The sequence below is a fragment of the Sinohyriopsis cumingii genome, chromosome 18 (assembly GCF_028554795.1).
Source record: "Sinohyriopsis cumingii isolate HCF-2022 chromosome 18, ASM2855479v2, whole genome shotgun sequence".
Lineage (NCBI taxonomy): Eukaryota > Metazoa > Mollusca > Bivalvia > Unionida > Unionidae > Sinohyriopsis > Sinohyriopsis cumingii.
This window is the reverse complement of record NC_142978.1, coordinates 31,633,862-31,647,685: the sequence shown is the minus strand read 5'-3', so window position 1 is coordinate 31,647,685 and position 13,824 is coordinate 31,633,862. Positions and strand designations below refer to the sequence as shown.

Sequence of the window (13,824 nt, the reverse complement as noted above, 5' to 3'; positions counted from 1 at the left end):
GAGCAGAAGGGTAAATGCTGGGGGTTTGTTGTTGCTTAATGGTCGCACCATTTTCGTATCCATACCAATTTTTATTCCAAACGCCCATCTTATCCTACGTTTTGCAAAGGTTCGCCTGTCTGTATGCAGTTCAGACCGGTCTGCCTTAGATATCAAATCGGATACCTACCACGGGCGAATTTCTGGCTGAAGAAAATCGAGTATAAATAATTAAGTTTTTCTCTCTATATTTTGTAGTGCAATTAGAAAGTCCAGATTATTTGGTATCAATATAGAGCTACATCTGTCTACCTTTCTATAATGCCACCCACTTTAGTGTATCTTAAATGACCTTGTTGCTACAGAGCTCGGAAGTAGGCTACTACCTCCTGACGCGTAAACGAGGCGCCAGCGGTTGATGAGTTAAAGTGCATTGGCAGGATTGTCCTTTGAGTCACAAGTACCACGTAAGTACACATCTTGTATTGTGCCAAATCTCGACTATTCTGACTAACGGTAAAACGGCCGGTCGAGCTATACCATTTTAAATCCACACTGACGTGTTGCTTCCATTACTTTAGCTCTTGTTCAATCTTCTTTCCAGACCAAACCACTAAAGGATGTAAGCAACCAGAAAAAGTAATCTTATGCTGCAACATATATCATACAACGTTCATGTAATGATCTGAAATCAGGCCCCCCAAAAATGGCTTCCGGTCGGCCAACTTCCCTTACTTTAGGTTGCCAACCATAGGACATTTTTGTCCCCCCGGGCAAAAATATACCTACCTACCCTAATTTTAAAACCAGTGCAACAGGAAATGCACATATCTTTTTTTACCTTATTATAAATATTTTCTAATCAACGAGTTTGTCCCAATCCGTTTTTAACAGCATTTTCATACACGTATGACGCAGCTGATCAGACAGAAAGTTAATGAGTTTTTCTAACGCATGTCATAAAAATAAAACGAATATTATCCTTGAGCGCAAAACCTAAAGCAAGGATGATTGAAATATTGGTGGAAAGAATGCAACTTACCTGTCTCCATAGCAACGACGGGGTGTTATTGGCAACCAAGACGGTCACTATGATGTGGCTCACTGGTAGAATAATTCCAAATACTGCCGCTACGTATGTCTTCAGCGGCATCAGGGAATAAATCATGAACAAAACGAACAGTATTTCCCATACACCATCCACCGGAGTGAAGATGGGCTTTCTTCTGTCTGTTATATTAGGTCCAAAGTTAATTGGAAATCCGAAGACTCCAAAACACAAAAGAAAGACAAGCAAGAGATAACATACAGTTGGAAACTGTGACTCCTTCATATACTTGGTGTTGATGTAAATAAAAATGGCAACAAATATCAGGCACTGCACTGCAAAGTATATTCCTTTCGCACTTACATAGGCCACATAGAAAAAGTTCAAGACAGCCAAACAAGCTGACAAAAGGATGAAAAGACTGAGCATGTAACCTATTGACGATTGCTGCAGTTTGTACACATATCGTTTATACAACCTTTCCAATTCATTGTTCTCAAACTGATAACGGCTAAATGCCCTTCTCAAGCGCCTTTTGCCAGAGTTTCTCAGCTTAGGACTCGTCTCCATTATCTTTAATTTGTTTGTCTGTGAAAGTTATGGATTATCCAGGCAACTGTTGCAAACCCAGAAAGACTACAAATCATTTAGCCAATGTAATCCTGCGAGTGTACGCCATCTAAAATAAATATACTCAGTAGTTGGGATAGGCAATATATATATATTCCATATCTGATGATTATCCATGCTTTGAAAAACATATTTAACCTTTGATGGTTATTTTATCAGGTTTTATTTTCCTCCTGGATTCTGCGCAAGTGTCCACTGCGACGGACCAATGGGTAACTACTGGTCAAGCCCTTCTCTTGCAAAGTAATCCTCGTAAATTCCCTGGACCTGCAATGAAAAATACAACAAAATAAATATTTATCACTATTGCACAATACGCTTATCGACGGCTGGTCTCAACAAGAGAGCTCTTGATATTATGCGACTTTGGATCCCCGGACCTCCAGTTTATGTTCCTGGGCTCTGCGTTTTCCAAGTGGGTCAGCAATTTTCAATATCGCGAATGTCCAATAATCGAAGAAATATGATCCTTCGTGCTTTTTTAAGTCAAGAGAGAACAACTAAACGTTTTGCATGGGAATAACCTTGTCCGACAAATATAACTGTGAAGCATTTATATTTTTATTGCCAGTCGAACACATTTGTGCAATAGAGTCCTGTTACCAAAGGCAAGAAATTGCCATTAAAAGCTATTTTTGAACATACAAGGGAAAACCAGTTGCCAGTTGCATCTGTACTCTCTTTTAAGTCGATTCAAGCTGCAAACAACATAGAACCTGATTCACCATAGCATAATGCGCTTGCAGACCAGGATAGATGTTGTTTGTTCTACTGATTTCTCCTAACAAACTGTATAATGCGTCAGCAGATCTGGGTCCCTGTAGTTTGCAGCCGGACTCGAGTTATAAGCAAGTAAAAAAAAGTTTGTTACCCTTTGAAATTTGTTAACAATAAACAAGTACAAAGCACGCATTATAATTTCAAAAGCGCTGATCCAATCACTAATGCGGGTTGGTCCCAACCGTACAGCGGCAGACCAGTTGCTTGGGTAATCTAGGCACCCAAGGTTAATCACCAGCATAACCCATTTACAGGTCAATGCATTTCTTTTGATACCCATCCTGCCATAAAAAAACCGAGGTTTTCTCCCGTTGCAATATTAATAGATAATAATGGTGTTTTTAAAGTACACTATCAATGATGTATTTAACGTCATTTGATCAAATTCTCATCCTCTGACGAGCACATGAACTTCGAAATGTACAAGAGGAGCAGTGATGTAGTTCGCTGCAGTGGAAGAAATTTGAGAATACTGAATTAATATACCAACAGCTGACACGGAAGGCTATGTTAATCAACCACTGCAAAAAAGGTGAGGTTCTCGTGGATTCAATCGCCAGCGTTGTGTGATTTATTACATAATTCTATTTCAGACCAGCAGTGTTTTGATACCTGGACAAGAACACGCTCAACGAGGTTGGACACCTTGCTAGAATACACTATCAAACAAATAGAATTTCAAACCTTGATAACTTCAACACCTTCTATCCACATTTCAAGCCATGTTTCTAAATTAATTAAATGCCCTATTTCAATAAACGGGAATTATTTTCAAAAAGAAAAATCAGGCAATAAGGAACTGGTATTGATAACGTGTAAACGGGGCATTGCAATTTCCCTTTTTCCAAAGGGTCTATAACCGAGCTATCAGTGGAGCTTACAAATACATATTCAAGCTCCTGGGACCGAAAAGGTGCTTTACTCGCTGTATGTTTCACGTCAAATATAATCTTTCGGAGTTAGAACAAACATATGCCATGACCTAACGATTAACTGAATTAGTAGTAATTGACATAATAATGACTATAATTCTCTTGTAAATCCATGTTACATCTGGGGGAGGTTTTACTGTCCGTCCATTGGTTTTGATCCTTTATCAAAATAATACTAGTGTATAAACGAATTACGTTTGATGTACGATATGAAAGAAGCTGACACTTGTACTCTTCCTGCCCTACTGTCCAACAAGTAATCGACTCAGTTGTTCACAAAGGCTGGACAGATGCGTCGAATGTATGGCCGCGTTATCTTGCATCGCATTCTGTATGCGTCATAATTATATCAGGTCATTTAGGTAAGTGGTCTTTTTTGTTGATTTTTTTAAAAACCAAAACTTTAAATTCTTTTTTATTTTGCAAAACCTGAAATGAATAAATATTACAGGCATTTTCCATCCAAGACGCTTCCCGATAAGGTCACTAGCAGACGATATTTTGCCCATTTTATCTGGACGATGAGCAACCTGGCAGTTTCTCCTATATATGCGATCACAAAACTTTACCATTTTTAACAAGGCACACTGAACCAAAGTCAACTTATAAATCATAAATATAGATACCAACATAAAGCTTGATTTGCGTTCTGTTTAAGTATGTAGTTTTCATAAAAGTATATTGAGATTCAATGCATTTATTTCAACTTCCAAACACCATATAAAGTCAACGGTAAATCTGCCAGCTGACCACAAACATGGCGTCTGATGACGTCATTCAGGAACTCTACTGTGTGAAGACAACCAATTAGTAGACCTATGACATAAGGTCTGAGGCTGCATGTCGTGTCCACGCTCGATGCATTGCTGTAAAATATGTGAGCAAGCGATTGTTTCGCATAATGGGTGGTGTCTCAACGTTTTATGCCAAATATGAACAAGATCCAGCTTAAAAATAAAAACAAATGAAAAATTATTTTTAATTTTTATTAATGTGGCTTTGACCTGAAGGGCAAAGATATGAGTATTCGGAGAGTAAATTGTCTTGGCTTTATAATGATTCGTTCTAAGTATGAACATAAATACATCGAGTCCAAACTATGCCAAAATAAGCCTGAACAAACTTTATAGGACAGCGAGATTGACACTAAGATCAGTATGGCAAGCAATCGTGTGGCAGAATGAGTTGTCATATCTTTATAATGGCAGGCCATACAGTGAAATAGGAAATACATCATATATATATATATATAAAATATAAAAAATAAAAAACAAACGTCAACTGTTGACGCCGCTGACATAAAGATTCATGATATTCCTTTTTGTCACTGTCTGTCAGTGTGTCTTCTCTCCACCAACGACCTCTTATGAAGCAATTTCAAACCAAGTTAATATTAATTTTTTTATAAAAAAAAAATAAGCATCGTCTACTCCTCTGGCATGATTGGGAACGACTTAGATCCTAGATATTCTACTTTTATTACAACTTAGATCCTAGATATTCTACTTTTATTACAACTTAGATCCAGGATATTCTACTTTTATTACGACCTATATATTCTACTTTTATTACGACTTAGATCCTAGATATTCTACTTTTATTCCGACTTAGATCCTAGATATTCTACTTTTATTACGACTTAGATCCTAGATATTCTACTTTTATTACAACTTAGATCCTAGATATTCTACTTTTATTACGACTTAGATCCTAGATATTCTACTTTTATTACGACTTAGATCCTAGATATTCTACTTTTATTACGACTTAGATCCTAGATATTCTACTTTTATTACGACTTAGATCCTAGATATTCTACTTTTATTACGACTTAGATCCAGGATATTCTACTTTTATTACGACCTATATATTCTACTTTTATTACGACTTAGATCCTAGATATTCTACTTTTATTACAACTTAGATCCTAGATATTCTACTTTTATTACAAAGCTGACATGTGGCAGTTTAGTATCTATTCTGTTAATTCTGAAAATATTGCTAGGTCGAAATGAACCGAAAAATGCTAATATAAAATAGCTTCATTACTAAGCATTCGTAATTTTGCTTTTATTTCATTTTCTTTCTTAACAATGTGTAATTAACTCACCTGTCGTATTAATATAAGCTCAACTTCTGCAGCAGTCACTCACATTATTTTTCCAAACTGATTATTTCCTGAATTTACAAGTAATTTTGTTGCACATATGGTTGGTTATCAGCATATATCACTGACAGGAAATCATTGGTAACATATATTCAAATACAGGTTAACCTGTCAATAGTGGACACTTAACGGTCTACATCAATTGGTGATGTATGAACAGTTCTTTATGTAGAGGCTACTCTGACCAATAAAAATTTACAAAATTAAAAAAAAATTAACGCTGTCCATTTAGGGCGGGTGTCCTTTAAAGTTTGAAAGTGTCCACTAACAAGTTTTCAATGTGTACTAATCCACAGCACAGCACTAAACATTAATTTGAACGCTGTGGTTTAACGTCTGATGAATTCAACGAGCGAAATGTAGCTATATAATTACATAAATGAATGCCTTGTAAGGTGTTTTTCAAGATCAAATATCAATCCGTGTCAGCAAGCCAAAATATCGTGTCAGCAAGCCAAAATAATAGCCGTGTCAGCAAGCCAACACAACAATCAAGTAAACGATAAAAATCTATCTGAAAACTACAAGTATGAACTAAATTTAAGCAACAAAATACAGTAAAATATAAACACATTATGTAATTACCTTGACTGTCTTATCAACCGCCCATCCAAAACATTTATAGAAATTGGATATACGCTAATCTTAAAGGAATCAATATTCCCACTGTGTAAGAACTAACATTGTTTCCTTCTTCAATTCGTACTTGCTTGAACTAAACCAAAACTAGTAATCAATCAAACAGCCAACACAAGCATAGCGGCTGGGAGAACAACATAACATTGATCTAATCTTTACTTTGTAAATATTTAAAGGCTCAATGGAGTTAATTCTAACTAGTGCATTAACTCTCTCTCTCTCTCTCTCTCTCTCTCTCTCTCTCTCTCCGCACGTTGTCAGCATCCGCCAAACAGTTGTACATTAACAACTCGAAATTTGGGGCCCCGAATGGCCGAGTGGTCAAAAGCGCTCTCCGTTACGGATCACTGCCATCTCACCTGTCTGCGTAGGTTCGAGTCTCGGATTCGACCAATGTGGGTATGTGAGAAAGCTTGTCAGTAGCTTCTTGAGGGTCGGTGGTTCTTTCCGGGGATTCCCGGGTTCTTCCTCCACCATTAATACTGGCCGCCATGTATAGCCCATCGTGTGCTGAAAATGGCGTTAAACCATCCAACAACAACAACTCGAAATTTACCAAATATTTACAAAGTTAGGACTCTCTCAATAATTAAAGGTAATGCTTTAAAAGTTCATTCACGTTCATATTATTACGATGGTAAAACTTCTCTCTCACGCGCGCGAAACAGTATCCATTCTACATTTATTGTAGCTTCGATGATGTCGCGGTTTCATCGGTATCGCGGTAGTTAAAGTTTCGGTAATTTTCTGCATAGCGCCACCTATCGTGTGATTATCTTACATACACTGGATGACCAGAAGTTACTAGTTCTGCATAATCAGTTTTATTTCGGGAAAATGTAGAAAATGCTGGCGAATGTACTATTTTAAAAATGCACCCATGAATTTCACTTTATCAACACATGGCTTTACCCGATATTCTCAAATAAAATACATCTCTTCTGAAAATCGAACTCACTGTAACTAAAGGTGCTCGACGCGAGCTTGATGTTGAGAAAAAAAACCCCACAATAATCTAAAGGAACAAAAAATCATACCGAGTGACAAAAATACCTTGGATTACCCTCATGACCCGTTCTGACATGGGACCCTTTCTATCATAATATATGAAAGAAGGTACGGAACTTCCAAATACTTCGTTCCGCCAATGACCCACGATTTCCTTCTGCTATTTCCGTCTTTAAAGGCACACGTCCATACTATATCGCTTGTTTTACTCCTGAGATATTTTTATATCCATCAAGACATCATTGACTTTTCTGCGTTGTAGATCATTGGGTCTTTTTCTCAACATCAAGCTCGCGTCGAGCACCTGTGACTGTAACGAATCGGTTAACCAGTCTGTCGTCTAATAATGTCCAATGACTTTATCCTAGAGTAAGATCACATGATTACCATATTTCTCAAGAAGTAAGAGATTGAATCTTTGGTAGCAAATAAAAGTCAAAACATGAGGGATGTGAATGTTATTTTCTGGTGGCTTTCGCAGTTGACAGGTGTTGACTTAAAACTTTGTTGTAGACGATTATTACTTTTCGTTGTAACATCTGGTTTTGTTTAAACAGTCGGTGGTCGACATTTCATTTCGTGCTTAGGTTTTTTGCCCGTTCTTACCGACAAACTTGGCGCCATCCACCGTCACAAGTGGTTTCATATGCATCATTTTAATGTCTCGTGTAAGTTTATGTTGCTGGAAGGTAACATGTAATAGAATGAGAACTGAAGTAGCATACAATTTTCAAACTGATTTACAATTTCCACAACATATATACAATACGATCATAACACTGGGACAAGTATATGCCATCATAAAAATATGTTTCGGTATTAGCGCGATATCAGAGTAACGTCCCTTGCCTAACCTGGTATTTACAGGGCGCCTGTTTATCAATTGTTTCCCACTCTCGTCGGATATAAACTGCTAATTATATGCATGTTAATACAGAGCAAAGAACACCAAACAAACATCTATAATATTTTGAAATTCAGTGTCTTTCTTTACTTATTCGCCGATAGCTAAGTTAAAACTTGCGATACCAACGTACTCCATTTTATACATTTATGCAACATATCAAAAGTGGTAATTGGAGCAAGTAACATAAGTGATCGACAGACATTAACGTATTTAGCAAGATCTGTTACAAATATCACCGTTAGATGCAAAACTGTTTTCTGTGAAGCAAAATTGTTTTACTCACACTTGTTAAGTAAGAAAGTTAGGGTTTATCGGCTGTGTGATTTCCGGGTTATGCAAGTTTAACAGAACTGATCTGACTTTAAAACAAGTTTAATACATAACACGATCTAACATCTATAGGGATCGGACCACTGATCTGGATTTGAAACGTAGCTTTAACAATTTTTTAGTCATATCGCTACGATGTCTGCAGTGTGATAGTTCATAGTAATGTCTAGCACTGGGGCATCATGCCGCAGACATTTAGCATGATGTCCCACCAAGTCATATTATCCTGACACCAGGCCGACCAGTCCTAACAATAACCTCTTAATGCTGAGCACCAAGCGAGGCAGCTGTAAGAACCTTTTTTTAAGTCTTTGGTATGACTCGGCCGGGGATCGAACCCTTGACCTACCGCATCCGAGGCGGACGCTCAAACAACTAGGCCACCGGGGCGGTGATAAAGGAATGAAAATTCACCTTTTTTATGATAATAATAATTAGGACGCCATTTTTAGTCCCAAACATTATAATGATGCCCAAACTTAACAGTCTGGAACATTTTCATATTCTCTATTCACGTGTCTTTCTATATATGCTTTACATCTATCTATCTATTCTGCCACAATTAGTAATTCAGTTTTCTATACTTTGTTAATTACTGAATCTGAGTATATATCTCTAACCACATTTTTGGTATTTTTGTAATGGGTACAAAGCAAAGTGTACACAAATGTAAGACTTTGGTCCAATATTTCACCTTTATGTAGACCACCACTTTATTAAGCTGCCTACTCGTATTCAGCTTTTATGGCACCCCATGTCTCTGCAAACGTCTAAACTGTACAGTCCTAAGAACTACTTTATCCAGTGTTCAGTTTCATACACAAAATTAGGTAAATAACTCATAAATACATATGTATAACAAAACTGAATCACTGCTAGTACGTATATAACTAATGGTACAAATATGTGTTAGCTCTTTCCCTATACATGTCCAATTCGACACATCGTAGAATCCACTGTAGAAATATGATATATAATAGGATATATACATGTATAAAAAATGTCATATTCAACTTCACTAAGTATGTTCACTATACTTAGTTTAACATTCACAATTTGTGACTATCGTAACATCCAACCAAACTGAATGAAGTACCTCCTTCTGACTGAAGTATGCAAATGTGCATACCTGATTAGTTTAAATTTTCTCTTTTTCTTGATTTGAATCAATCCTCTTTTGCGGGAAATGCCTTCTCACTAGCGAAATGCATATTACATCTATAATAATTCTCATACCTGAAAGCAATATATATATATATATATATATATATATATATATATATATATATATATATATATATATTTATGGATACCATATATATAAGGTTCATTTTTAAGTTCTATTTAGTCTATAGACGGGTATTAAGAACGAAAGACTGATAGAGAACTACACGTGGTGTTAAAGGGAGGAAAAGAACCTAATAAGTCATTTTAGCATATGAATTTCATGAAGATTTCGGATTTTTCTTCGCTTTTATCATTACTGACCACAACTGTGCTTTCAGTTTGGGTTACAGGGATCACGGTAGTAATGGTATAAAAGAATGGGAACCAGTCTAGAAATGGGAGAATATAAAATTGAGTATTATGTGCGTTTGGCTGGTCAGGTTTTGGTTGAAAATGAAAGTAAAACTTTATGAGAAGAATCGTTTGAGAGTCTATCCAGTTTTACCAAAACAAAACAGAGAGAGTGCTTTATTCAATGAATTTCAATCCATTCAGAGACTTGAGTTTGGAAAACTCGTAACTGAAAAAAACATTGATTCTTTGTGTGGAATTTATTATAGGGCTAAATTTAGTTATTTCAGGTGCTATGGTATTTATATTAGTTTTAGAAGAAAAGATATATTTGTGTATAAATTTTCTAAATTCTCTACATAAATTTAATAACAGTATGTCTATGATAGAGGAGTAACTCTACAGTCACTGTTAGATTTAGAGGCAGAGATTTGGGGTCAATACTAGGTGACCAGCAGCTATTCAAATGCTATGGTGTCAAGTTACAGTCCAGAGAAATTGAAACAGCGGAGTCAGTAGGACAGTTGGACGATGTGTTTGTAAAGCTAATTAAAATCAATTATAGCAAGTTTGCCTTAATGCTTAAACATTAAAATTAGTGACCATTTGATGGGAAATTTGAATCTCTTTTAGTAGGTATAAGTTGCTTAAAATAGAGTTGAGTAGTTTTAGTTTAATTTTGAAGTAATTTGCTCAAAAGGATAAAGTTTACATGTAATTTCATATTCAAAATAATATTTTTGTAAATTCTAACACACAGCATCAGTGGGAAAAGAGTGTGTATGGAGAGTACATATATGGCTTTATTTTGGATTACAAAATTTAGATTCTGTGCATTTTGATATGTAGATTAGAGTTAGATAAAGGGTCTGCACCTAACACAATCAGACCAGAATATTAGTTTAGAATAGGTCTTCAGGGAATGTTTTCTCTGAAGTCCGCTAGGATTGTTTAAATCACCAGGTCAAACATAGTGCAGGGAGTACAATTAATTAGGAACTGGGACGGACGGATAGATCTGGTGGGTTCACAGACTAACACGACCGTTCAGGGACCTGATAAACTAAAACAAACTAAGGACAAATCCAAACAATTATAATCAAAACAAACCCACTGGCTGATAAAACTTTACAAATAACAAGAATAAAATAAACAGGATGAAAAGTACAGGGGGGTAGGTGGTGAAATTAAAATCCTACTCCACTCCTCCTTACCTATCCTTCTCCTAACATCCTAACCAACAGCTACAAAAACTCGTTTCTCTATACATAGGTGACAGCCAAGAAAAACCTAGATATAACTATGTAATCCCAAAAATAGAACGCATAAGGTGGTCGCAAGAATAGACCATCAGGGATACCTTTATTAAGACCCCAAAACTTACACATATGAGGTAGTCGAAAAACCCAACGACTATCAGGGCCGGCGGCACAATGCTGCAAATATAACAATAACATAGAACAATACCCCAAAACATTACAAGCATAAGGTAGTCAAAAAACCCAATGACTATCAGGGCCAGCAGCACAAGGCTGCAACCAAAACTTATAACTAGAAAAATAGGACCCTAAATAATTACTCAATAAGATGGAAAAAACACCAATTCCATCCAGGGCCAGCAGCACAATGCTGCAAAACAAACCAATCAAACTGCTGTCACCTATTAGCTAACATCTACCTCGATAAACTCTACCTCTCTCAAAAACAGCACAGAGTTTTTTATTTCAAATTCCAAAAGACGGAAATTTAGAACAAATATCCTGGATCGGAAAAACCCTGCTAACCTGTGGCAAGACAACTCCGCCCGAGCCCGACCACCTTCACCCCTTACCACGGACAGACATCAAAACCCATACGTGCAGTGCACGCATCATAAATTAAAACGCGAACTAGATCGGGTCCAATCCCACTGGTCGCTCATCAATGCAAATGAATGACAGAGTGCGTGCTGGGTCCAATCCCACTCTTACAAACACAAACAAATAATAGGCCTTACAATCAGGTTGATATGTACACAAAAGTACTTCGACCTGACGGCCCAATCAAAAAGTGTTCTGTGAACACATAAATGCCTGGAGGAAGTGGCACCATTCCTTCCCCCAGGAGCAATCAAAAAGGTGCCTGTGGCACCACAAACCAGTGGTACATGCTCATTGCGAGCGCACACCACTATAATCCAACTCAACAACAACAACAAAAATAGTGCAGGGAGTCAGCATGAAGAACTAGGGGCAACATACTTCATTAAAGGTAGAAAAAGAAGAAACCCTCTTGCTTGTGACTAATTCCCCATAGCGCAGTAACATCAGAAAGGCGCTACTACAAATTGAAAACACGTATAGATCCAGAAAATGCAAGTGGTTCATATGTTTTTCTCTACAATGAAGCTGTTATCTTGGATATGTCTATATTGATAAAAAAAAATCGGATCATAAACATTTGGGAATTTAAAGTTATTTAGGTTTTTAATATATGTTATTTGCATAGGTTTACTATGGGGGTTGAAAAAAGCACAGGAGTCCTACTCGAAATAAGGGGCCGGTTGACTAGAAGATGATCAACATGACAGCAACCATCACATGACATCGTGATTTTGCCACATGCAATGAATATGAAAAATGTAACGCCCGTTGCATCTTCATTAGTCTTCGCGTGTGTGTGTGTGTGTGATATATATTTGAATTTTCAACGTAGCTTTAACAATTTTTTCAGTCATATCGCTATTATGATGTCTAGCACCTGGGGCATCATGCCACAGACATGTAGCATGATGTCCCACCCAGTCACATTATCCTGACACCAGACCGACCAGTCCTAACACTAACATCGTAATGCTAAGCGCCTAGCGAAGCAGCTGTTAGTATCATTTTTATAAGTCGTTGGTACGACTCGACCGGGGTTCAAACCAGAGACCTACTGCATTCGAGGCTGACGAACACATACAATTCTGGGCATCACACGTGTAGGTTCGCAGGACCTGAGAATATTCAGTTACTTGAGTGCATGCTTTACTCAAGATGGAGTACATCAATTGGGCCATTTTTCAAGGACACAAAACGTAGCAACAAGGCAGAGTACGAGTTAAGAAGTTGTTATACATCACACATATGTTAGTCACAGATCTCACCTACTCTGCAAGTACGTTTAAAATTAAAACAGCCTACATATTACTGTAAAGAAGATCAGCTTCTCAGTTGATAAGCGTGACTGGTGCTCAGTCACAAAGAGCTAAATACACGTGGCCAATCCGACACTCGAACCCACGTGGACTAAGGTGCGATGTCGGTGATCTGTAAAGGCAAGTACCTAATACCTCTTGGCCACCCAAAGAGGTATCTGAGTTTCTGCAGTGCATGTACATGTATGTGATTCACGCGCTCATCCACATAAGCTTATCAAGAGTGTAATTAGGACAGCTAATTAAAAAAAAAAAACGTGTTTTAAACGATGTGAAATCTGTTAGAATGGAGAAGCTACTTTCTGTTAGCCAATCCCCTCACAACCCAATCCCATGCAAACTTGTTCCAACCCGGGGGATGGATCAAAATTTTAGGTACTATACATATCGATAAACAATACCAATTCATTTAAAATATTTTAGTTATAGTTTCTGATGGTTTCAACGGCAAATTTACCTTACTGTTGGTAAATTGCTAACATTTACTTAATGCTGAGCGCCTAGCGAGGAAGCTGTTAGTACCATTTGTATAAGTCTTTGGTATAGTTGGCCGGGGTTCGAACAAACGACCTCCTGCTTCCGGGGCGGACGCTCTAACCACTAGGCCATCGGAGCGGTCGATATCTGAACAGTACAATATCATTAATATCGCAAATTATACGACGTCTGGTCGGTCAATGACTAAAGGTCTCTCATAAGCACCGTCTT

General features: G+C 37.3%; 1 protein-coding gene across 1 annotated transcript in view; it reads right to left on the bottom strand.

Moving 5' to 3' along the window:
• Window positions 1-13,824, bottom strand: part of LOC149776325 (adenylate cyclase type 1-like) — a 285,595-nt gene that overhangs the window by 221,162 nt on the left and 50,609 nt on the right. Inside the window, exon 2 of the mRNA XM_089942825.1 lies at window positions 1,022-1,924. Within this exon, the coding sequence (XP_089798951.1) occupies window positions 1,022-1,597 (576 nt within the window). The 5' untranslated portion in view covers window positions 1,598-1,924. The remainder of the gene's footprint in view (window positions 1-1,021; window positions 1,925-13,824) is intronic.